At 38.0% G+C, this 27,532-nt stretch overlaps 1 protein-coding gene across 3 annotated transcripts in view; it reads right to left on the bottom strand.

Annotated features, from left to right (window-relative positions):
• SNCAIP (synuclein alpha interacting protein) overlaps window positions 1-27,532 on the bottom strand; it is a 91,211-nt gene that overhangs the window by 50,385 nt on the left and 13,294 nt on the right. For all 3 annotated transcript variants that reach the window (XM_032676250.1, XM_032676251.1, XM_032676252.1), the window contains exon 2: window positions 4,455-4,546. In XM_032676250.1, coding sequence (XP_032532141.1) covers window positions 4,455-4,517 — 63 coding nt within the window. In that variant the 5' untranslated portion in view covers window positions 4,518-4,546. The remainder of the gene's footprint in view (window positions 1-4,454; window positions 4,547-27,532) is intronic.

Below are 27,532 nucleotides of genomic sequence, written 5' to 3'. Positions count from 1 at the left end.
TCCTTTTTCTTCTTACTTTCTGGGAATAGTTATTAAAGACAAAATAAATGAAAATATTCAACTAGACTGCTTAATGTCACTGCAGACAGAATATTATTTTTGTTTACTGTAAACAAGAGCCCCAGAAACCTATTCTGCTGTCTAAACTACAGTCAAATATACTATACTATTTGGATCTGGAATGGAACCATTTTAGTTTGTAAAATAAGCATCATATATGGACCCCAGAGCTCTCACAGACTTGGTAGATGTAGCTGTTAAGCCACTGTCAATCCTATTTTAAAAGTCATAGAAGTCAGTCTCCAGTGACTGGATAAAAGTGAATAGCTCATTAATTTTTAACAGGGATAAAAAGAAGAGCCCTGGGAACTACAAACAGGTCAGTCATACCTCAGCACCCAGTAAGACCATGAAACAGATCCTCCTGGAAGTTGTGCTGAAATGTGTGGATGACAGAGGCAATCAGAGACAGCCAGCATAGTTTCAAAAAGGGCAAACTCTGTCTGACTAATATAGTGGCCTTCTACAATGGAGTGTCAAGAGCTACAGATGTCATCTACCCGAATCTGAACTGTAAGGCCTTTGGTACACTACCTCCAAACACAACATCCTTGCTGCTACTTTGGACAAAAAATGGGCCACATCCAACAAGTTACAGTCAATGGCTCAATATCCAAGTGAAAATCAACAATCAGTGGTGTCCCCCAAGGAAGCACACTGCAACCAATACCAGTTAGTATCTTTATCAATGACATAGATGAAGGGATGGAGTGCACGCTCAGGAATCCTTCACAGGACACCAAGCTGAGTGGTGTGTTTGATTTGCTGGAGGGAAGGAAGCCATACAGAGGGACCTTGAGAAGGCTTGAGGTGTGGGTCCATTTGAACCTCATGAGGTTCAACAAAGTTCCTGCATGTGTGTCAAGGCAACCCCCAGTGTCCATACAGACTTGGGTATTGACAGCAGTCCTGCAGAGAAGGACCTGGATATACTGATGGATGAAAAATTTGACTTAAACTGGCAGTCTTCACTTGCAGACCAGAAAGCCAATCATATCCTAGGTTGCACAAAAAGTATGGCCAGCACAGTGAGGGAGGTGATCTTTCCCCTTGACTTCATTCTTGGCAGAGTCCATCTGGAGTACTGCCTCAGGTTCAGGGGCCTCTGGGACAAAGAAGACATAGACCTCTTCAGTGGGTCAAGAAGGTGACCATGAAAAGAGTCAGAGGCCTGGGACACCTCTGTTGTGAAGCAAAGTTGAGAGAGCTGGGGTTCTTCATCCTGGAGAACGGAAGGCTGCAGGGAGACCTTCTTATGGCCTTTCAATATATAAAGGAGCCTTATAAGAAAAATAGAGAAAGACTGTTTGCCAGGGCCTGTAGTGAGAGGACAAGGGGCAAATGAAAGAACATCAATTTAGATTGGATATATCAAAAGACACTTTTTACAATTAGGGTAGTGAGACACTGCAACAGGTTGCCCAGGGAAGTTGTAGATGCCCATTATTCACGACTGTGTTTGGTTTATGTGGCAAACTAACAGGAGGACCTGCCTCCATGTAGGTCAGAAGCAACTGGCTCCATTATGGACTGGCTGCTGGCAAAGGCTGATCCCATCACAGATGTTGGCAGCTCTGGGATAACAGATTTATGAAAGGGTGAAAAACACTGCAAAATAGTAGCTGGGAGAGAGGAGCAGACACCAAGCTCAGCAGACACCAAGGTCAGTGAAGAAGAAGTGCTCCGGGTGCTGGAGCAGAGATTCTCCTACAGTCCAGAGAGAAGACTATGGTGGAGCAGATACTTAGTCTGCAGCACACAGAGGACCTCACACTGAAGCAGGTGGATGTGCCCTGAAGAAACCTGCATCCTGTGGGCAGACAGTGCTGGAACAGGCTCCTGGCAAGAACTAAGGCCCGTGGAGAGGAGACCATAGAGGAGCAGGTTTTCTGGCAGGAACTGTGACTCCCTGTGAGACCCACACTGGAGCAATCTGTTCCTGAAGGCCTGTACCTTATAGAAAGGGTGCACATTGGTGCAGTCCATACAGAACTGTGGCCCCTGGGAAGGACTCACACTGGAGAAGTTCATAGAGGACTGTCTTCAGTGGGTTGGACTCCATGCTGCTGCAGGCAAAGGGCACGAGAAGGAAGGAATGGCAGAGACAACATGTGATGAATCAAATGCAAACCCTATCCCCCCTTATCCCCCTGCACTTGTTGAGGTGGCAACGTAGAGCACTCAGGAGTAAAGCTGAGACTGTGAAGAAGGGAGGGGTGGGGAAAAGGTGTTTTTAGATTTACCCTTGTTTCTCATTATCCTATGCTATTTGATTAGCAATAAATTAAATTAATATCCCCAAGATGAGCCTTTTTGGACCACAACGGTAATTGGTGGGTGATGTCCCTCTGCTCAAAGTACAGTTTTTTTGTCATATTTTTTTCCCCATCTTGTTAATGAAGGGGGAGTGACAGAGTGGCTTGGTAGGCCCCTGGTGACCAGGCAAGGTCAACCTATCACAATGAGGCTTTGAGCACCTGACTTAGTGGAAGGTGTCCCTTCATATTACAGGGGGAGTGGAAATGAATGACCTTTGAAGGTCCCTTTTAACCAAATTCATTTTATGATTCTGTGATCTTGGAAAAAAAGTAGTTTCCTTTTTCTTTATGTACAAAAGCAACATAAAAACCCAAAACAAAGTAAACCAAACCAAACCAAACCAATCAACCAACCAACCAAACTCCAAATGAACTTATATATCTATTTGCCTTTTAAAACAAATTCCTGTCTTCCTATCTACTTTTTTTTTGTCTATTTAATTTTGATCATTTTTGATGAAATGGACTACAAAGGTATGGACTATACACAGTAGCTTTCTAACTCAGGTACATTTGTAAGAGCATAATTTTAACAGACTTTTTGCTGCCATTATTTTTAGTCACTCCTCTGCACTGGATTAGAACCACAGGGCTAACAGGAACAATATAATTGGCTAACACTGATGCTGTTCAGCTGCTCTCACCAGAACAGGCTAATGATAAAATGTGAGGGTTAGGCATCTCTAAGTGGTATACAGTAAGACATGAGTAGAGCACTGCAATAACCATGAATGCTCTTCTTAATCTGGATTCTGATAACAAATCCTTTGTCCTCTTAATTGCTAAAGCAGGGAGTAAAACTGCTACCTCAATAATCTGTGCTGGTTTTTTATTTAATGTTCAGCATCCAATGAAAGAACAGGCTATTAAAGCAGGCAGCCTGAGCTGTTCAGCAGAAAAGTGAGTAACCTAACCCACCAGTATGCAGCAACAGCCACAATGGGAGAGGCATGGAGAGGTTACATCTATTATGTTTTACAGTTTTACAAAACTGAGTATAGAAACAGATACCAGGACATAATCTAGCACATAACAGTAATAAAAAGAAAGTTGCCCATAATAAGGTATTCACTCAAGATTGGTTCATTGTCTTGTAATATTTTGGGCATTTGCCATATTCTGCTTTAATAAAAATTTAATAGTACAATAGGTACAAAAAAAAAATCCTCTTCAAAAGGAATCTATCTGTGAATAAAGCATCTGGAATGTTTTAAAATGAATCAAGAGTCCCAAATGCTAAAGGGAAAACCAGGCCCTTTGTAAAAAAAATAAAAAAAATTAAACAATAAAACTATGAAACGTGGAAGGAGACAGTGGCACACTTTCCTCTGAAAATTTTATTAATAAATTTTCTTATAGGAGACTTGATTTATGTACTCAAGTCCATTGTTTATCAGACATTAAACACAGAACAATTCTATTGCACAAAAAGCAGAAACACTGGCAGTAGGAGTAGTGTTATGAGTAATAGACAACTATACTGTATCAGTGCTTCCTGCAAGAACACTAACAATGTACATGAACAATACTTTTGCTTGCCACTATACCTGCAGTTGTTTTAGTTGTGACGCTAAGGATGAGAGCTGCCTACAAATCCCTGGAAGTCTTTCTATCCCTTCCTGTACTCTACGAACTCCCAGGTAGCTACAACACACCAACTGATGATGTATTTGGAGACAGTTACTGGTCGAAAGGGCAGAAGTGAGAGAAGCAGAAGTTTTTTGACAACTGAAATACATTTAATTAAAAAAGGTAAACTTACAATTTTCATGTCTAAGGCTAGCACTACAGCACATAAATCATTCAGGACAAAAATGGATACAAGCAACTCAGAAATAAAACTAATTTATTAATATGATTTGCAAGTAGTTTTTACTACCTGAAGGAATCAAGTTTTCCTTCCCAGCTTATCAGAGATTTCCTTTACAAAACATCTTATTTTATTCTAGATTCAACCTATTTAAACATTCCTATATATGCAGTAAAAAGTGTGGCTTCTAACAAGTCTTGTTTGTTATACCAGGACTAAGACATCTAAGATTGTCTCAACACGAATAAAATAGAATTTGTACTTACCGATATGTCATCACTAAAATCTATTTCATCCAAATCAAGGTATTCAGGAGCTTCTATGGACATTTTGGGTGAGTCAGCACATAAGTAAAGACCTAATTAAGACAAAAGAAATTGATTGTCTTTAAATAAAGAGTCAAAACCACATAGAAATGGTTCATACAGTTGGTATACATAGCAGTATGCTATACTTGCTATCAGCAGATTACTGAAAACACTTAACTTGAATACTAAACTCTATCCTAACTTAATCCTAAAAGCTAAACATGATTTGCCACATCTACTCCACATATCATGAAGCAGATATTTCAATCTTTAGGATGAATAGCTAAGCAGTACTTAAAATGGAAGTCAAAAATGCTTGATTCAGCATTATTCAGTCCCTCCAGAAGCTCAATACAGGTGTAAAGATCTAAGCTGTTGAACACCCTCGTAACCTTGCAATCGTACCTGTGTTAAAGATGTATCTTCTCTTAAGGATGTAACTTCTGTTACTACAATTTTCCTCTCTCCAAGATGGCAGAAGAGAGAATCGTGTTGCGCACAGAAAACAAAATCCTATCACACTTTTTCTCTGCTTACAAGCAGAGTAACACCTAGCCCAGCCAGTGCTTTACAGATGAATGGTGTACCACCACTCAGCCTGTGAGTGCATATATCACAAAACAGTAACGAAGGCAAAGCCAGAATTATATCAGTGTGCACATATTATCAGGGGCCTTAACCAGTTTCTCACAGCAAGAGAAAAAGAAAATTCTCTTGCAAAGCAAGAAATTTGGCTGCAAAAGTCATTATGTAGATTTGAATAAACTGTAGCTCAAACAATCAGAAGATCAAAAACAATAACCCCTCATCCTTAATTCTAACTAGAATGAAGGCGTGTGTTATCACTACACACAAGTGCAACAGAAGTAAAAGTAGAAAAGGAAGGTATTTTAAAGGAAGCTGAACAAGGAAAATGTAATGCATTTTTAAATACTATGAGGCATTACATAAGTGTTAAGTATTATTAGGAAAGAAAATAAAACCCTTCTAGTACTTGTACACAACAAAAGGAAATGCCTGAAGGAAAAAAATAACACAAGCCCAGTTTATTCATATGACAACTGCCAAGAAATATGTCAATGAATAATGAAGTCAGCTGTGTAGGTCTAAATAAAATCACTGTGTGAAATATTCATATGCATTTAAGAATTTCCTAGGGTCAAGGGTCTGAAAAAAATGCTTTTTTGCAGGTGTCATTGGCAAACAAACCTCAGTCATTAATCTCCCTAATAACAGACTATCCAAGCACAAAGCTGGCCTTAAGACACCTGTTTTTGAGAAGTTAGAAAGCAAACCATGAGGCATCTACAGCTTTAAGCTGAAATAGATTGAAAAGCAAATTTTTGTTTCTCACCAAGTTACTGAAGATAAAGCACTATCAGCATCATTTTCTCATTAAATGAATTTACTGGTTCTGGTAGGATGGAGTTAATCTTCTTCACAGTAGCTAGTATGGGGCTGGGTTTTGGATTTGTGCTGAAAATATTATTGATAATTCAGGTGTGCTTTCATTACTGCTGAGCAGGGCTTGTGCAGAAACAGGGCCTTTTCTGCTCCTCACCCCACCCCACCTGTGATAAAAATCAATGGAAGAGATAAATAAAGCTGCTCTAAACATGCCATGCAAGAAATAATCAAGAAGTGACACAGTACTTTTATTTTTCAATTAAAACTGATTTATTCGGTTAATAAAAATTCCAGTTAAAAAAACTTCATAGCTTTAGTAAAAGGATTACTGTTCCCGATTACCACATATCTCAAGATTTTACAACAAAAAATTCTTAACCCTTCAAGAAGCTATTGAGGCAAAAAAAATTGCTGTATCCATGTACAGCTGACAAAAGGACTGCATTTTACCTAGTGATGTACACAACCCATGAAGTCAATCCACAGTCTTGTATAATTACTTCTCCAAAATGTTATGTTCTGTCTTTTTAAAAAGATAAAGACTATGAAACACACAAAGGCCGAAGAGAAAGTTGGCAACCAAAACAAACACATTTTCTCTACAGAAAACTTTCTGAAGATAGTGTTCAGTTATATGAAAAGAAAGGGCAAGAGATTAATGTATTCTGTTCGTTACAAGATTTAAATTTTTTTTGTGATAAGGTACAACTGGACAGCAACTAAGTCACATACTACAACTAATAAGATTTCCCATGGCTATACTTGGAGTTTTAGTCAAAAGATGTACTTTTTTGATACAATTTAATGCAGTAGGACTACAATATGTATAATGCCAACCATATGGTAAGGATAGTCACAGAGTTGTGACTATTTTGAAAGCTTTGCAATGGCTGAATCCAGCACATTACCAGAAGCATAAACAATCTGAATAGCATTCACAAAATCATAAGCACAACTGGTCAAATTCAAGGTAAAAATAATTGCCACCAAAATTGCAACTGCCCGTAATGGAGGACATGAGATGAATAATGTCTTTCCAGTACCAACATCAAAGCACACAGATGACTGTCTCTAGCCTGTCAGCGGAAATGTTTGACATTTAACCTAAAAATTTTCCTAACTGTGTTTTGGAAGCTGGTAATTTAATATTCCACAAAATTTTAACCCAAAAAAGGGCATTTCCTTTTCTGGTAATTTGACTTGCAGAGAGACACATGCATACACATGTATGTTTTTTACATGTAAAAGAAATCTGGTCTGCTTTCAGAATTCACATCTAAAAGAAGAAAACCACACAAACATCACTCATATGTACTCAAGAAAAATTGGCTTTTTATAGTTTTGTGAAGCAGTTCACTGGGAGAAATCATCAAGCTAACAATTACCACACAGAAACATAGTAATAATAGTATCAGTACAGTAACACACTGCATATGTTGCATTGCAACAGATAATAAACAGAGTCCAAAACCAAACTCATCCTTCTCCTTTTCCAACACAAGCAACACAGATTTCCTCTGCTGCTGTCCTTCTCAGCCAGAACTAGACCTCTGAGTTCAAATCCTGTTGCTAACAAACATGCAACACAATCAGGTGAATGAGGAAAAAAGGGATCAAAAAACATTTCCAGTATAATACTAATATTATACATTTCCAGTATAATACTGATATTACTAATAGTAGCAGTGGAGTATTAGATGCAGGGAACCAAATCATCAAGCTCTGCAAACACTAACACTTCACTCTGGATTGATTACCTGCATACGAAACACTTAAAATTGTTCACAGATTTAATTTTTAAGGTGGATCAAGCCTTGGATTTTTCTACCCACTGTGTCTCAAACAAACAGTCACACCATCAGCAATCCCTAGGGGCCGATGTGCCTTTTGAGGATGAAGAATGTGGGAACAGCAGTAATGTTTTAAAAGTCAGTTCAACTGCCATGAGCTAACCCATACTAGTGCACATCAGGTAAGAACAAGGCCATTACAGGTGAGCATTTGCTGTCTGGCAATTAACTGAGTGAATGAAAATGCTGATGTGACGGGCAGGATATAAGCAAATATCATGTTCAGTTTCTTGTTCTGATTGCTAAATGCAAAACTCTGAAACAAAAAAGCATAACTGATCTTCAGTGACTCCTTTGCAAAAAGGAGTGAATTCAGCAGCTTCAAAAGGAAATTGATCCAGGACCTCAGACAAAAGCAGTCTCAGTGCAGCATGTGAAAGACTAAATCAAAGAGGGAGCACAGGGAAAATGTCCTTTATTGAGCCAAAACAAAACAAGTAATTGAGAAAGCATAACTTTAGTTATTTACGGATACATAAATAACAAGAACAAGTAACAATAAAAGATCTGCTGTCAATTAAATGTTTTTTTCAGTTGTAACTCAAAGAAATCCTGCTAAACGTCTCATGGGATTTTATTTGCCACATCTCAGAACTACTATAACAATATATTTGGGGATTTACTTAAAGTTTCAATAAAATATAAAGTGAATCAGATGTAAAATACTTCTAAGTATTTGCAGAAAAAGGTTGTTTTCTTACAAACAGTTAATATTAAAGATTTAGGCTTTAAATGCCAGCATGCCAAGACAGTTGCTTTTTAATGAGGGGATAAAGTTACAATTTTCAATTATAGGTCTAAGACAACAAAATAAACATACGGTCCTTTCCTAAGCATCAGGAGTTATAGTAGCTCAAGATGAACAAGATTGTGGGCAGAAAGGAAAGACTTTACATCTTTAATTTAAGCACACAGTATGTGTTTCAACTAATGCTTGAAATCTGGTAAGCATTTGAATTTTATTCCCTAACATTAGGAAATACCAAGATCATAAGCCCAAATTTCTTCACTTTCAAACAAATAGAAGAGTGTAATGTTACATTATGTTAAATCTATCTAGCATGCAATGAAAAGCCCAGCACCCAACTAAAATCTACAGCTCAGGAAGGCACATCATCTTGTCAGCACTAGGAAATATCTAAAACTGAATTCAATTCCTCCATCCTCAAATTCTGCTGTAACAGTGAAGTTCTACCAAAAGTTAATTTAGTCTTTCAACCTTATTTAATACACAGTCTGAGGAAAGCACTACAGCATGTTCAGGAGGTCTGCCATAATTTATGGATGTGAGAATGGGACTGTTGAATGAAAGCAAGTAGGCTCCTAACAGAGTTAGTCTGGGCTAGCACTACCATCTCTGTAGCTATCATATCTCTTACTGCTTCTTATGCTTCCTGGTGCCTAGCTGTGTTTTGTCTCGTACTAAAGACTACATGTTCTTTTAGACAGGTATTGTGTGGTCACTCTACATTTGTCTGGCTTTTCATATAGCTGGTGTCCAAACAGAGCTTTGTGGTGCAAGAGTGATTCAATTAAACGACAAACATGATACAAATACGCCGCAGTGGGCTCTAGAAGAGGTCACATTTGAAGGTTTGTAGCAGATCCCCAGGACAACTGAAAATCTTTATTTGCTAAATACAAATGGTGCCTTTGCAGGTGATAAATGCAGAAGTCAAGGAGGAAGCATCAAAAACATAAAAAGCATGCAGTTCCATTAGAATAGAATAGAACAGTTCAGCTGAAAGACACCTGCAGTGGTCATCTAGTTATGAGTAATACATTAAATTTAACACTATACATACATGCACTCTTAGAAGACCCCAGCTTCTCATTAGTATTTCTATTATTTTTATTATTTCTAAAGGGGATATAATCCGTAAATTTTCAAGCACATGACTTTGAGACTACAAAGAGCAACAATGAAGCTCAAATGAAGGTTTATATATATTTGCTTTTCAAGCCTAGTACTTTAACTTCACATGTTCAAATAAAATGGCAACATAACGCGATTAGACTATGTTGACATTTTTAAGTCATATATGGGTTTGTGATAAGATAATGCACTCTGAAGTGCATTGTGCAACCGACTTTTGTTACTTCTAGGGCTCCCAAAGTGTTTTTTTCTGGTTACATGATATAATTTTTTTCTTTACTTATCCTTAAAAGTACCTATCCAGTCAAATTTCAAATATAAAAATAAAAAGGGAAGACTCAATAGGAGCAGTAGGAGATATTAAAGAGTTAAGAAGAATTTTAAATAATAATTTATTGTAAAAAAAAAGTTACAGTGAGGCTGAAAAATTAAGTGATTTATTTCAGTGAAGGAATGAATTCTGTGACCAGGATTACCTAATCCCTTATCGCACTTATTCAGCAATATTCCCAAGTTTAAAAGTTCACAACAGCAATTCATAATAGTATGATACCTCTAAAGCAAGTAAAAATAAAAGCACTGCTTTTAATCACCACTCAAGAACTATCAATGCACAGGCTACACTGACAGGACAAGAAGACAGAATTCAGCAAAGCACAAGATAAGAACAAATGTATTTGTTCCCGGCCAAGCACAATCGACCTTCTCCTAGTCCTACACCTGGACTTCAAGAACACATATTCATCCAAATCACTTGCATATAAAGGAGGTGATTGTCCCACTCTACTCTGCACTGGTGGAGCCTCACCTCAAGTCCTCTGTACAGTTTTGGGTGCCACAGTATAGGAAGGATCTAAAGGTATTAGAGAGTGTTCAAAGGAGGGCAACGAAGATGATGAAGGACCTTGAGGGGAAGCCGTATGAGAGTGGCTGAGGTCACTTGGTCTGTTCAGCCTGGAGAAGAGGAGACTGAGGGGAGATCTCATTGCAGTCTACAGTTTTCTTGTGAGTGGAAGAGGAGGGGCAGGCACTGATCTCTTCTCTGTAGTGACCGCTGACAGGACCCAAGGGAACTGCATAAAGCTGTGCCAGGATAGGTTTAGGCTGGATACTAGAAAAAGATTCTTTTGGTGGTTGGGAATTGGAACAGGCTCCCCAGGTCACGGCACCAAGCCTGGTAGAGCTAAAGAAGCGCTTGGGCAACACTCTCAGACACGTGGTGTGATTCTTGGGGCTGTCCTGTGCAAGGCCACAAGTTGGACTTCAATGATTCTTGTGTTTCCCTTCCAACTCAGGATATTCTACGATTCTATGATTCCTACGGAGTCTTAGGGGAGATGCACAGATAATGTGTGCTCACAGTCCAGAAAACCAGTCATATTCTGGGCTGCATCAAAAGCAGTGTGGCCAGCAGGGTGAGGGAAATGATTCTGCCCCTCTGCTCCCCTCTGATGAGACCCCACCTGTACTACTGTGTCCAGCTCTGGAGTCCTCAGCACAGGAAGGACATGGACCTGTTGGAGTGGGTCTGCAGGAGGGTCACAAAAACAATCAGAGGGATGGAACACCTCTCTTGTAAGGAAAGGTTGAGTGAGTCAGAGATGTTCAGACTGCAGAAGAAAAGGGTCCAGGGAGACCTTATTGCAGTTTTTCAATACGTCAGAGGGGGCTTACAAGAAAGATGGGACAGACTTTCTAGTAGGTCCTGTAGTGGTAGAACAAGGGTTAATAGTTATAAACTTAAAGAGGATAGTTTAGGCTAGATACAAGAATAAATTTTTTACAGTGTGGGTGGTAAAACACTGGAACAAGTTGATGAAGAGGTGGTAGATGCCCTTTCCCTCAAAACATTCAAGATCAGGTTGGACCAGGCTCTGAGCAATCTGATCTAGTTGTTGTCCCTGCTCATTGCACGGGAGCTGAACTAGCTGACCTTTAAAGGTACCTTCAAACACAAACCACTCTATGATTCTATGATTTCCAACAAGTCATATGGAAGTAGGTAATAGTATGGTTCACCTACTCTATCTTCTACTTCCACGAATTTAATGGAACTGATACTATGTAAGCAAAATGTATGTCAGCAGGCACAGAGTGAAGATAGAGTGTGCTTATTAAGACAGCTCCTTGTAGTTGTTAGGTTTGTTGGGTTTTTTAGCACACATATCTTACGGCAAGTATTACCCTGAGGATGACATCTGTAACTAACGTACAAGCAACTTTGCCATTAATATCTGCATGACTAAGATGTTAGCCACCTTACGGCAAGGAGTGTCTATCTGGCAATTAGAAAGCATCTCCTTCTTGCTTTTCTAAATACTAGTCCATTTAGTTGTCACGTGAATAACCATTACATTTAATATTAAAAGACAGTGATTCTACTCCTTCATTTCCAAAAGAACACAGCAACATAACGAAACTAATATTCAGGCTACTGAGTGGTCTGACTAACTGAAGAGTTCTTTTTACTGTTTTTACTGTAACACAACCTGAAAGACATCTCCTCACTGCAAACTACCTCAGATTTCTTATAATAAACCCATCATTTCCACCCTCTAGCTTTATATTTCCTTCAACATTCAACATTCATGCATGAAAAAAAACTGGACTACAAGCATTCAGCCAGAAATACAGACTTGAGCATTTTGGAATAAGGCCTAGAAAAATAAAGTTGTTTGTTTCAATTAGCCTTGAAGGAGAAACCTTTGGAGTTGGAAATTAATAGCTGTTATTTCAAAACTGAAACAGCACACATGATTCAAGCACTGCACAAAAGCTGATGCACTGCCTGCTTAACTTTAATGATAGGATCAAAACTAAGAGGTCAACTGATGTGCTGAAAAAATTTCTCTGGCTTTGATTAATCTATAATTTTATTCCCTTTGAACTACTACAAGGTTATTTGTTCTTAATATGAAATATCCACAGTCATGCAAAATTAATATGCTTACTTCAGAGCAATCTAACTTATATGGCAAGTGTTCCAGTTCTTTCATTACAGCTAAATCTTTCTGTATGCGTTAGGACTCCTCAACATGCAGATCAAAACCAGATCAAACAACCTCCCTTTGTAAATGACATATGTACATATATGTATAAAAGGAGGGGAAAACCAGGTAGAAACCTCACTAGAACACAGAGCAAGAATACACACTGCTCCATTGTCATAACTTATTTATATAATGCCACTGTCTGTAGTGATCTGTTGTCAACAGAGGCCAGACTAGGACAGCAGCCTTACTGGACACTCAGTATGCATTTGGAGTAAACATAGAGCTGCTGCCTTGGATGCAATCCACTGACAAGCTGTAAGAAAAGCAGGTGGTGGGATTTACTAACATTTTAGCTTTTGCACAGAAGTGGAATCTTGTCTGGCTTTGCCACTTACCCAGTTGTCAACTCATGCTAGTAGGAAAAGCAGTGCTTTAACCACTCAGCTTCTCCTGAGTGCACTGCAGCACTCCTCTCCTCTTGAACATGCTGCTGTATGCGCACACAGGCTCCACAGAGTAACTATAACCATTAATGTCTATAAGCTCATTCCTTATTTAGTAATTTTCTGTATAAAAAAAAGAGATTCTACCTGTGAGGGGAGATTAAATGAAACAATGCACTCTTCATTCTTAGCCATTTTTTGTTAAAGGCCATTAAACTAGTCAAGCATAGAAAATATTCTGTAGTCCTACTTATTTCCACTGCTGCTTTCATGCCACTTACCTAAACTGTGGTGTACTACTTCCTGCCAGCCACTGACTCTATTTGGGCATGAGGCCTGCTCCTTCCACTTGTTTAAAGAGGGTCTTTAAATGGTAATGAACTTCTGCTTCTTCCTTTAAACTGCTCTATGAATATGTGTCTAATATCATGACTAAGCTTGGTTACCATTTGTTCCAAAATCAATTTTTTCAGTATTCCCACTAAACACATTTGTGACATCATGACTCTAAAATAACAAAGTGTTTCTCCTCAATGTAGAGAATAACAGTTCTCACATCTGTGTTAGAAGAAAAATACTAATGTCCATTTGAAATTACCTTTCGTGAATTTAAAACCCAGCCACCTAGAGGCATAAGAAACAGTCACAAAATAAAGCAAGCTACTTAAAGTGTGACGTTCTTAGCATTCATGTATGAAATGGTCATTTCTCACAAAAAAGATCAGCATCATCCCCATGAAATATAATTTATTTTCTCAAATGAAATGTTCCAATGGTTTCAAAAAGGATACTTCAGGCAAACAGTGCACTTACAAGCAGAAATTTTAACAGCAAAGACTGAATTTAAAAAAATTATTTTCCATCAATAAAAATAAATTTTCAGAAAAGTAAAATCCATTTCCTCAATGGAAAAAGTGAGCAAAGATATTTTTAACAGCTTTATATATACTTAGAAATAACTCATCAATTGATCAACATTATCCCCCAAAACAGCAGAGAGCCGCTGAGGATAAAGCCCAGAATGGCTGGAAGGGTCCACCTCACATCATTTAGTTCAAACCCTCTGCTCACACAGGGTCAGATAGCGCAGGTTAAATTCAGGACTGCTTCCAGCTGGTTTCTGCATACATCCAAAATGTCTCCGGGCAACTGTGCCAGCGTTTGATCAGCCTCACAGCAAAAAAAGTGTTTTCTTTTGTTCAGACAGAATTTCATGTGTTTCACTTTGTGCGCATTGCCTCTTGTTCTGTCAGTGGACACCACAGAGAAGAGCTTCAGTCCCTCTTCATTCTGTCTCATCAGGTATTTATATACATTGATAAGATTCTCCTGAACCTTCTATTCTCCTGGCTCAACAGCCCCAGCTCTTTCAGCCTCTGTTTATATTAAAGAGAATCCTCTGCCTTAATCATCTTTGTGTATCTGTGCTGGACTTGCTCCAGTAGGTCCATATCTGTCTTGTACTGAGGAGCCCAGAACTGGACCCAGTGCTCCAAGTGTGGAGTCATCAGGGCCACCCCTCTTGATTTGCTGGCAACACTCCAGAAGGCTGTTGGTGTGGGAAAAGAAAGGGCTTAGGGATGACCTTATTGCAGCCTTCCAGTTCCCGAAGGGAGCCTACAGGAAAGATGGAGAGGGACTATTTACAATTTAGAGACCGGACAAGAAGCAATGAGTTCCAACTGCAAAAGAGTATGCTTAGATTAGATATTACGAAGAAATTCTTTACTGTGAGGTTGGTGAAGCACTGGAACAGGTTACACCAAGAAATGGTAGATGACCCAACCGTTGAATGTTCAAAGTCAGGTTGGATGGGACTCTGAGGAATCTGGTCTAGTGAAAGGTATCCCTGCCTATACCTAGATCATAGAATCATCAAGGTTGGAAGGGACCTTTAAGATCATCAAGTCCAACCATCAACCCAGCACTGCTACTGTAACCCCTGAAACACTAAACCACATCACCCAGCACCAGATCTAGACACTTCTTAAACACCTCCAAGGATGGTGACTCCACCACCTCCCTCAGCAACCTATTCCAAAACCTGACCACTCTAGCAGCACAAAAATTTTTCTAATATCTGAGCTGAATCTCCCCTGTCTCAGCTTAAGGCCATTTCCCTTAGTCCTCTCACTGCAGGTACAGTAGAAGACACTGGCCCCCACCTCACCACAACCTCCTTTCAGGTCACTGTAGAGAGCGGTGAGGTCTTCCCTGAGCCTCCTCTTCTCCAGGCTAAACAATCCAGCTCTCTCAGCTGTTCCTCACAAGACAAGTTTTCTACACCTCTCGTGAGCCTTGTTGTCATTTGCTGGACACACTCCAGCTCCTCAAGGTTCTTTCTGAAGTGAGGGGCCCAGAACTGAATGCAAACTCCAGGTGTGGCCTCACCAGTGCCGAGTACAGGGTGGATGATCACTGCCCTGGTCCTGCTGGCTACATTACTCTTGATGCAGGCCAAGAGGCCATTAGCCTTCCTGGCCACCTGGGCACACTGCTGACTCATATCCAGCTGGCTGTCAACCACACCCCCAAGGCCCTTTCTGATGAGCAGCTCTCAAGCCACTCCTCCACAAGCCTGTAGTGCTGCAGGGGGTTGCTGCGACCCAAGTGCAGGGCCCAGCACTTCACCTCGTTGAACCTCATGCAGTTGTGCTTAGCCCATTGATCCAGTTCTCTCTGCAGAACCTTCCTGCCCTCAAGCAGATCAACACTCCCACCCGATTAGTGTCATCTGCAAATTTACTGAGGGTGCACTCAATCCCCACATCCAGATCACCAATAAAGATGTTAAGCAGGACCATCCCCAAAACTGAGCCCTGGGGAACGCTGCTAGTGACCGGCCACCAACTGGATTTAGCTCCATTCTCCACAACTCTCTGGGCCCAGTCATTCAGTCAGTTTTTTACCCATCAAAGAGTCCACCCATCCAAGCCATGAGCAGCCAGTTTTTCTAGGATGCTGTCAGAGGTGTCAAATGCTTTACTGAAGTCTAGACAGGCTATATCCACAGCCTTCCCCTTACCTACTAAGTGTGTTACTTTGTCATAGAAGGAGATCAGGTTGGTTAAGCAGGACCTTCCTTTTGTAAATCCATGTTGGTTGGGCTTGATCCATGTTGGTTGGACTTGATCCCCTGGTTGTCCTGCATGTACCATGTAATGGCACTCAGGATGATCTCTTCCATAACCTTGCCCAGAACCGAGGTCAGGCTGACAGGCCTGTAGTTCCTCGGATCATCCTTCCGACTCTTCTTGTACATGGGCATTACATTCATTAATTCCCAGTAAACCAGGACTGCTGGTAGATAATTGAGAGTGGTTTGGCAAGTGTTTTTGCCAGTTCCCTCATTACTCTGGGGTAGATTCCATCAGGACCCATGATCCTTAAGGTCCCTTCCAACTCAAGCTATTATATGATCCTATGATCAATAAGTGTTTGCAGACTCTTCTTTCCAGGGCTGTAACACATGGGATTCTTTCAAGTAGATCTCTGAAAAGATTTACGGACTATTATTTATGGTGGCTATCATATTAACAATGAATTCTTCCTCTAAGCATTTATTATCTATTATTTTTGTAGTTTGTAAATGTGTGTGATAACAGAAAATTTCAAACATATATTATAAGATACCCAACTTTGAAAACTAAACCCAAGGTAGAGATGAAGACTAATTTTGCATTTTATATGAATTTTTTCAAAAGTTGGCATGGTTTCAATTATTTTTCATTTTAGTGTTCTTTTTATATATTGAAGAATTCAACAGAGATAAGAACAAAAAAGAGAAAATCCTGTTTAAAGGCTTCTTAGGGTATGTAGAAACAGAAATACCTATCAAAATAATTGTTTGCATAATCATGACATAAACAAGCTGCAATTAGGCTGTACTTATCATTTCATTATGCTGCTCATTATGACCAAGATATCCTGTTTGTTCTGCCTGTTCAAACAGAAAAAAAACAACTCTCTTCATGAAAGCAATTCTTTAACAGTGTTTCAAAAGGAAGCTGGAGCTGGTAAACACATGTTCTTATGGGAAATTGCCATAATCCTGACTATATCCCAGTAGGCTTTGAAAATATTTCTCACAAACTCTCTTACATAAAATCTAGAACATATGTATGACAAACGATGCTTCACATCCTTTTAAGGAACTTGCTAGATTAATGAAGAGGACTTTACTCTTGCTTTTCCTTTCAAATGTCTACCTTTTGCTACAGGTATTCTGCAGTATTTGTTTTCCCTCCTATTTTCATGATTTCTGCAGTTTCATGAATCTGCAAAAGAGACTATGGAAGTTTACATCTAGACCCCCTACTGACAGCATCTTACTGCAGGTTTCTAAAGAAGTACACCCAACACAGTCTATTGATAAATGCATTTCATTATGTTTGTACCACTATGCTCCTACCATTCTGCCAGGGCAATTATCAGAGAAATCAATACAGTTGTTATTTTTTATGTGGTTGCTAAGAGGATTTGAAACTGATCTCACTTTTTTTTTTTTATTACCATCGACTGATATGCCAGAAAAAACACAAACAGATCAACACAGCTCCCTTACTAATTGTCATTCAGCTGAATATCTATAAGCCATTAGGGACAAATAAAAGTCACAAATTTCTGGATGGGGAACACTAACATCGATGAAAATTTTAAAAAACTTCACCACTTGGAAAACATAGATTACTCTTTAGATTCTAAAATGGACAGCATGGTTTTCTCAGCTATGTTTTCTTCACTTCTTCTTAACTGAGTTTTTGCCTTCTTGCATCAAACAAGGCAATTCAGTTAAAGGAAACCAGACCATACTAGACATGGAAGCATTCTGAATGCAACCAGACAAAAATGCAAGAAATATCTTGAACTTTTTTTTCCAAATATAGTTCTTTGATATTCCAAATCAGAAACCTAGCAATTAGTCTTTCTGAAGAGCTCTGTGATCCAATATCACCTACTGTAATTATCTATTTTTACCAAAACCAAAATCAGTAGCAATCAGAACTCTGCCAGCACTACTGTGCATGTTGTCTCACACATCATCTTCTTTCTCAATTGTTATTTTTTCCAGAATTGTTTTCCAGACAGATAAACAGCAATGCCTCATTGTCTTCTACTCATTGGAACAATCCTGACCTTTACGATTTGTGCAACTTGAAATTATGTATTTAAAAGACAGCATAGATTAGAAAAGACAACACTTCTGCCCTGTGTAATTTAGTAAATTTTTAAAAAGTGGATTTAGAACTCCTCTACTCTGATTTACCAGCATTTTGCTCACACATATGCTGCATTTGTAGAAATAGCTGCAGAAAATACAGGAGAGAAAAAGAAAAAAATCAGACCTTTAGTGAATATACAGAAACTTATAACTGATGCCCTCCATGTTGAAATATCACAGATGGTAAGATTAATTTTTAAATGAGTGTTCCTTCTTTACCACATGCAAAAATATTGCAGTAGTATTTTTAACTTTTTGGATGTCAGTTGGCCACAATGACTTGCTACTACAGTTGGAAACCAGACCACAAATGTTCTACCACTGAAGTTTAAATCTATCTCTTGGTTTTGACTCCATGCTATAAATTACTAAAACAAACAGAAAAACTTTTCATTTGAATTTCTGTTACTTTCTATCCAGGAGTCTACTCTCCAGACAACTATTCAGACTTCCCTGCTCTGTTACATGTGACTCTCTTAAAGCCCAATATTTTCAGTGTTCTGCCTAGAGGATTCAAGCTACTTCTGTGGGTGTCACTGTTAATTAAGGACACATGGAAAGGAAATGAAGGAGCCAAAAAGCAGCCTTGTTGTCTGGAAAAACACCAGAATACATGGACATGGGTGACAACAGTAGGAAAAATCAGAGCTGGATAACAGGAAATGTTTGCAGCTGACAGAAACAGTTTAGTTAGTGCCTCCTTTTCAAGCATATGAAGAAGCTGAACGAAGAAAAAAATCACCCTCAAATGAAAAACTGGGGCAATGACCTCAAAACTTCAAATGTAATTAAAAAAACCACAGAAATGATAACAAGGATGAGCCTATCCCAACAGTTAAAATATATTTTATTTTCTTTTTATATATTCTACTCAAACTTCACTAAACATGTAGTCATTCATAACTCTATCCAGATCATGTAGTTAGCAAGACAGAGAGAACCCCGGTGATAAATCAGTAGGTAACAACAGAGATACACTTACTTATCGACTAATTTGAAATTAAGCTTTTTACTCTGTTGTAGCTTCATTTTTGCTACACCAACTCCTTTTCTGTTTGTGGTGACAGAAAAGCATGCCAAAACCAGATAATTCCAATCTCTGGTAACTATTAACTAACACCCAATTCTGATTTCTAGCAGCTAGCCTTCACAAGTGAAATTATACAATCATATCACTTAGGATGACCACTGAGAAGGACTTTAATTTAAGACACATGAACTGCATGCCTGAGCCTCTTATCATACAAAGAGAAGAACCCAACTCCCTCCACTGAGCTATCATCATCATTTCCAGACCTCCTAACTCCTCTACCTCTGTTCAGATAGCCTGAACTCCACACACAAACTCTTCTCTAGTGATGACTCTTGGGCCCACCAGGAACAGCTGTTACATTTAGTACAACATGTTGACAGGGATTTGAAAGAATGTATGGCCAAATGTATGACCACAGTCCCTTATTTTTTCACTAAAAATTATACCAACCAACATTTCTACTTCTAGTTCTGGAAGGGTATAAAAGAACAAAATTAGAAACGCAGAATAGATCTATTAACTGAAGAGGAAAAAAATCAACAACAACTGAAACTGAGAATATTTGGCAGACAGTAGCTTAGCATGACAAGCAAGTATGTAGTTGTCCACAACTGACAAGTAAGCAGAAACAGTGATTGGCTAGATTTGGTTTAAAATCTACGCAAGCAATTTAGTATCAATGCTATAATGTTTAGTTTTTAAGTAAACCATATTGTCATAGGAAAGCTTGTGCTTATGGATAGTAGCACTATAATTTGTAGTTTTATTAACATAATTTTCTGTATCTATAAAGCAAATCATCAGTCTTGGCATGTGACCAAGGTACAAGGGTAGTCACTTCACTGGGAATAAATGCAGTTGGCTAGGCAGTGTTGTAAGACTGTTATTCCATTTTTCCAACAAAGGAGTATTTCTTTTACTGCCTCTTTTTCACATACACTGAAACACGCAACAACACTCCAGTTAGGGTCTGTCCCAGTTTTAGGGAAAAAAGACAGCTTTAATCCTACTCAGAACACATCAGCACCAGTTGCAACTGTTTAAGAGATTATTCCTTTTAAACCAGATCCAACCTTTTCCATTCACTTGTTACAAGGTAAAGGGGCAATACATCTGCTGAGCACGGAGGAACAAGGATTTCCTGGTTTGTATATCCCACTACACAGCAAAAAGCATTGTCAATCCCAGAAGCTGAATTTTGGAATACTGTCAAAATTGTGAACCTTATGTGGCCCAGGATGTTCATGTGGTATTTCAATTATAGATGATTCCCTGATATTTATCACAGCCATATAGCCTGAGCAGAAACTCTGGAATGCTATGTCAGTTCACCACTCAGCTGCTGCTGCGTACAATCTTAAGTCGCTTGTTATCCAGCAAATCTGTCTTTCAAAAAGTATGTTCTTGCTACTCAAAAATCAGTTGTAACTCTCAAAAATGCTCTTAGGAGATGACACATGTCTTACAATTCCAAGGAGAACCCTGTCTGGGCAAAGAAAAGAGTGTACTGTCTGCAGCTGTCAGAGTTCTCTGTGAGTTGGTGATTGAGGCTCATGTAAAATATGAATGTCCCTTATGTCATCACCATCAGTTCTTTTTTGTGAATAGTTGGGATATCATATTAAAACCTTACATAAACTATAGTACAGATACTGTCCTGAATAGGCATTTATTCAGACACACAAATTTTGCAACTTAAGCCCAATACTGAGTTTGGAGAAGGCAGAATAACTAGGGCAAGCGAATCCTGAATTTGTCTGAAATCCTAAATCCAATAGTCTCCAGCCCTCATAGCCAAGTTTTCAAAGATCTGACCAGTAATGAAGAATTTCACCCACTTTGGCTTTTCAAACACTCACAGATGCAGCACCGGCACAAGTCCTGATGAGCTACTGAATTTTGTAGCAGTACAGTTCTTTGAGGATTTGCAGAAATACATGCAGAGCCATAAAGTGCTGGAGAGTCACACAAAGAAACTAAGCAGCTTATGGAAGAGTTTCTGACAAGAGATTAAGCATATCTGTAGAACTGTAAGTGGTAAAGACACTAATCTCTCCTTCAACTCACAGATTCAAAGAGCCCATCATCAAAATACTTATGAAGCCACATTCTTCCCTGCAAGATGACTCAGCTTCCCATTTGCCTGCAAGTTAGTTAATGCTTTTACAAATTTTATAAAAATCTAGCAGGACCTTTTAGTATGGAATGCTTAATCCTTTAATGCCAAGGAAAGTGGATCTTTCCTTAAGGAAAGTCAGGTCTAAGGAAGATCTTTCAGAATCAGCTGGAAGTCTCAATAGGACAGAAAATACTGTTGCATGCTTGTATGTATATAGAAACCAGGACTGAATATAATAAGCAATTCTATAGAATATCCCACTCCACCTAATCTACAACAAAACCTTAAATTCAGATTTACACTGAACAACCACACAGGATTTATTGCTAATGTAACTGAGATTCACCTACCCTTCTGAAATCCAGGGTTGCTACTTCAGCTAGTCTCCCAAAGTGAACTCAGGTGAAGCTACTGTAACCCTGAGAGGTTATGACATACGTGTACCTTTCAATTCAGATATATGAAAAGCTCCCTTTAAGTCTAGAAAAGAGCAAGTATTGATTATCGTCCCACTTTCAGCCATGAATGTAATAGTACTCCACAGGGTTTAACTAAGGGATGCAAAAAATTATTACTATCTCTTTTTTAATGTACACTAAATTTAGTTTCCAAAGCAAGAAAGAGAATGACTTCTTTCACTCTGCAGAATTATGTAAATACCAGCATTAGTGACTTTTTCACTTTCTTAATTTTATGGAAGCAATTTCCCTCAAAGCACGTTACTTATTACATTCATCCTGAGGGCTCAAGTCTAGAAAAATTGTAATCTGCAAATATTTTAAAAAGATTTTCCAAGTGGTACAATTTTTCAAGCATCCTGATTCATTTAAACCACTCCATTTATGGGAAAAGAATATTCGTTTCTGTTGATCCTGGTGAAACTCATATTTTTCGTGTTGCAGTTGGAAATCTAAAATACACTTATGGAACACTGCTACACTATATCTGTAGTTAAAACATGGTTTTCGCTTTCTCCCCCATCACAGCCATCAGCCTTAGCATGTTTTAATAAATAATTAATTAAATAAATAAATAAAGCCTTTTTTTTTTTTTTTTATTTGGATTCCAAACTGTTTCAAGAACCAAAATTACAGCACTGGATTGATACTGTAATATTTTCTTATGGAGATTCTAGTAAGACTGAAATTATAATTAATCATGCTTCACTATCCCTATAATCAACACAGTCTCTGAAATTGCAACATTTCAGCAACATGTAAAAAGTGGTTCTGTTAAGAAGGTCTACAGAAGGGCTTTTTCCCTTGCTTACTGAATGGTGAAAAAACATAAAGGATATAATATCAATGAATGGACTAAACCAAAATAAAACCAACTGTACCAAAGGGGAAAAAAATACATATCCTACCAAGATATGAATAACATTTAATTAGACCAGAAGCACAACCTGGAACAATTTGTAACAAAACAAAACATGCACAACAGTGGGGAACCTGCCATTGATATACTCTGTAACACTGAAGTACAAAGGCTCAACTTTAAACTGTGCAGCTAGTAACCAGCTCACTGTATTTCCTCTGAGCTTTAAAAATATTTTCTTAAGCAGAACTAGCCAAAGATGCCTTCAAATACATTTGTTTTGAGTACTGGTAATTCAATGCTAACACCAAACCCAGGTTAAAATAATACATTCACATATAGATCAGGAGATTGCATATGACATAATTTTCCATGGAAAGTTATGATTGAGCAGAAACATCAGGAATTAACAATTCTGTTCTTCAATCATTTTAGAAGTGTGAAATCTGACCAGAAAAGCTTTCCTAACAAACTATGCTTAAAAGATACTCATCTTTTTTCTCTAGTTCCTGCAAAATTTTAGGAAAAAAAGCTGCTGCTACTCCCAAGTGTGACTCCCTGGAGAAAATGTACATACAATGTTTGCAATTACTAGGAAAAGTCCACTGCAAATTGAATTTATTACTTTACTAGTAAAAATACAGCAGCTGCACTAACAAAATCAGCTTGAGTGTTGATTTTTTTAATAACTGCCTTTTATATCAGCAAATGCTATGGCAGAAATAGATTTTATTTCATGTTACCTATCTGTTCTACTTTTAATACCAATGGCAATACAGGAAGTCCATAAATGTGAATCCTCAGGAGGCTTACACACATCACTGAGAACAGTAAAATGAATGGTTACACATCTGCAGTCTGAACTTTGAGATGAATACAAGCAGATTGCAAATGCGCATTTTTCAAATGATTGCACCCATTATTTTCCACTGACTCATGATTGTTGGCAGAAATGAATAATACATTTTAATACAGTATAGAGATTCAACAATCATAAATACAGAGAGTATGTATGAATATATCCATCTTCTCTGCATATATAATATTAAAGCTATAGGTTTTCATCTGTTTTTAATACTAAAACATCAAATAATTTACAATGCAGAACTGTAATATATATATAGAACACTGCATCAATCATATACAAGTACAAGTGCCATTCAACATGTCTACAAATCCTCCATTAAACCTAGATTTGAGACTGAACCAAAGACTTACATGGATCAAGTCATGGTCACTTGGAACACTGAGAGACATAAAATGCTGTATTATTTCATGTCAAGATTATTTGCAGCTCACTTCATTATTTCTAAGAATATCAGTGACTGAAATACAGTGCATTCTACAGCAAAACCAGTGCTTATTCCCTCTAATTCAGGAGGCAATTGCTAAATGATGATTGCAAGATCAACTGACCAGACTTCTGAGGTATTTTTCACAACCAGTACATTGCTAATGAAAAGAAAGAAAGTAGAGCCTTGTGTAGCTATTCAGTAACATTGTTAGAGGAAAGAATTAACTATTTGAATACCAAGAATGCCTTGCTTTGAATTTCTACATCCCCCTTGTAACATACGATAAGCCATTTGTCAAGACAACAACCACTACTCATCCTGTACAGAAAATGCACAGAAAAAAAAAAATTCGACCGCTATATCCTAAATGGAGCCTAAAAGTGTTAAGCCCATGCGTCATCTGAACAGCACTCCAAAGTAACATAAAACTTTACCAACATAAAGAAACACTACAGGACAAAGAATGTGTAAGTGTACACACTGCTCTTGTACTTACTTAAGCAAGACTTGGAGATGTGCTTTTTTAGGATAATTAAGCAGAATGTGCAGGAAACCAATGATTGCACACAATTCATAATCAACTTGAGAAGAAAGTGATACATAAAAATATTCATGATAGTTTGATTTAACAGCAGTTTACTCCAGGTATAATTTGAAAAGTACTGTGCCATAAAAGCATTCACAACTTCTTGTCTTTTGGCAAAGGTAATGAATATTGAACATCTGCAGGGCTGTTGTGAGTTCATGAACTACAGAAATAAAAAACTGCCCTCTTTTGGTAGCCTAGTTCTTATGTAAAAATCCAAAAATAATACACTCTAGTAACAGCATCCACAAGGAATCAGATACTTGGCCTCAAAGTAAGACAGAGCAGCATAGGGCTTATGGTAACTACTGCTGCTAATGTAGGCTCCAACGCTTATGTTAGGATGAAATCAAGCATAGCAAGCTCAGCCTTTCCAAACCATGCATTGGTTTGGGGGGAGAGGAGGAATTCTATGTCAATGTCTTTAATAAAGCAGATGTGACTCATTGCACTCTCATTTAAAATCATTAACTGAGGTTTCTCTTTTTCCTGCTGAATCAACGGCAGCAGCACTGGGGTTAGTATCACTGGGGCAGTGATCCTTCCTAACTTTCTGCTCTCGGTACAGTCACTTAAATGAAATCATACTATTTGATACAGCAGTTTTGTGACACAAAACCTGGCTTTGGTTTCTCCTTAACACCTTGTAACACTCTTATTCACCCTACTTCCGCAGTGGCACTGATCATAGAACAATATGGAATTAATTTAAGCAGTATATCATCCCAATAAATCTTTCTAAAGTACTTTTTTATTAATTGAAGAACACATTTCATTTATATGTGTTGTTTCAATAAACCAAGTAATCTACAATATCTTTGCTTAAAAATTTTTAATGCTGAAAGCATCTGTTAGGTCATGTTGAGGTTTCAAGGGCCTTTTTAATTATTATTTTTAGAATGAGAAAAAGGTACTTTTCAAACACTTTCCTGTATCTTTCCTTTTCTCATTTAAATTACCTAACCCAAATTCAATAATTGCCAAGTATAATTTCAACACCTTGTCGTCCCATTGTGGCCAGTTCCATTATTTCTAGAAATATCCTGGAAAAGAACTAATGCCAAACAGTACTCTCAAGTTTGCAACATCCAAATGCTGTATTTGAAGTCAGAAATTTAGAACTTGCCTCATTTACGTTTCTCTGCCAAAATATATATCCTGCATTCAGTCCCACGATGATTTCTTGCTTCATGTGAGCTTTAATTACAGATTCAAGGGAAAACTTCTATATAAGTAACATTTCCTGCAAGGGTCACAATATATCAAGTGTATCCACCATCTGTGTGAAGTCTATGCACCATCTTGCTCTCTGGTCCAACGCCTGTTTCTCTGCAACAAGGATCAAACCACTTTCCTATTCTGTCTTCCAACTGCACCCTTTTTTATTCTCTCTCTTTTAATATATATGGGTGATCAATTCCACTGTCTCATCCTTTGTGCACTGAAATTCACTAGTATATCCAAAAGCTAAATTCTAACAAAATGCGATACTTCAAATTTCAAACTTCGTGTTTATTCAAAGTACATTCTACTCACAGTCTGGATCTGAGGCACCAGTGTGTGACCAGCAATACACTTCAGTTTGATATGTGAGTCAGCCTTACATAGGGTACATCACAGATGAATTGTATCTGTGCATATGGTGGCCATGGGCCAAAAAAAAAGAAACATTGAACTCAAAAACTCACTCACAAGAACTCATTCTCCTTGTCACTCTGACCAACCCACTTTCGAGATTACTTGAAGAATCACATCAATTTGATAAATACTGTATGAATATATTGCAGGTATTTATTTTTTCAAGTAAAGAAATATTGTTAAAAAAACTTTTAGCAAACTTTTAACTTTTACTGCAAACATGAACTTCCCTCAAAATCAGCAATGACCACTAACATCTATGAAAATATCTTCAGTTTGATAAAATTAAATGAAGACAGGAGAGAAGTTTCACTATTTTTCATACTTTATTCCCAGACACAGCCTGTGAAGTTGTTCGCGAAAATTCTTAAAAGTTAGCAGTGTAAACTATTGTAAATTTAAGCACTGTCAAAAAAGAACCTTTTCTTTCAGTTAAGGTTTGGTGGAAACTGGAAAATTCAGTGAAAACCAGCTAAATTATTCTTCAGAGATCAGAATGCTGTCCTTCAGAAACTGTCATTATTTTTTCATTTGAGTAATGAGAAATAGACTGCAACTCTACTGCTGCAGGTATACAATGCTATTATACATAGAGTATTGCTATCCAATATTAGTTGCTTAAAATATTTAGATATTAAAATATTATGAAGATAAGACCAACACCAGTGCTCAGTTGTACAGCTGTTAGTGCTCCAACAGCAGTGTGGGATGAGGTGGCAGAAGTTCCAACTTTAGAAGTAGTAATATTATTTTAAGCTGTAATTCTGTAGTGTCTTCTTTCAGAGATTCCTAAAACACTTTACCAAGGGAAAAAAATTACATTTTTGAAACTATGTTAAGGAAATGAGCCTCACTACATCAAAAACTACAATGTCACAAAATTTATGCATTGGCACATTCATTTACATGTACTGATTTTGATACAGAGATTAACTGAAGGATCATACTTATATGTTTTGCAAAAGGATACCTACTTTATGCAAAGCACAGCCAAACTACTCAGAAAAATCAGGTGGATATTTTCATTTCTTGTACTTCTCATCCAGCATTTAACTAGAATACATCTTACTAATTTTAAACTCTGTAAGCTCCACAGTGAGTGGAAGATCAGCTTTTTCAAGGATGCTCATCAGTACTGTCCAAGTGTTTCACAAACATTCCTTAATTCATTCACAGTCTCCATTACAGGATGAGAAAGCATTATTATCCCTACCCAGAAATTTGAAACACAGACAAAGGTGCTTACAGGAAGCCACAG

The sequence above is a fragment of the Chiroxiphia lanceolata genome, chromosome Z (assembly GCF_009829145.1).
Source record: "Chiroxiphia lanceolata isolate bChiLan1 chromosome Z, bChiLan1.pri, whole genome shotgun sequence".
NCBI lineage: Eukaryota > Metazoa > Chordata > Aves > Passeriformes > Pipridae > Chiroxiphia > Chiroxiphia lanceolata.
The sequence above is the reverse complement of the archived record's forward strand: the minus strand, read 5'-3'. Positions and strand labels throughout refer to the sequence as shown.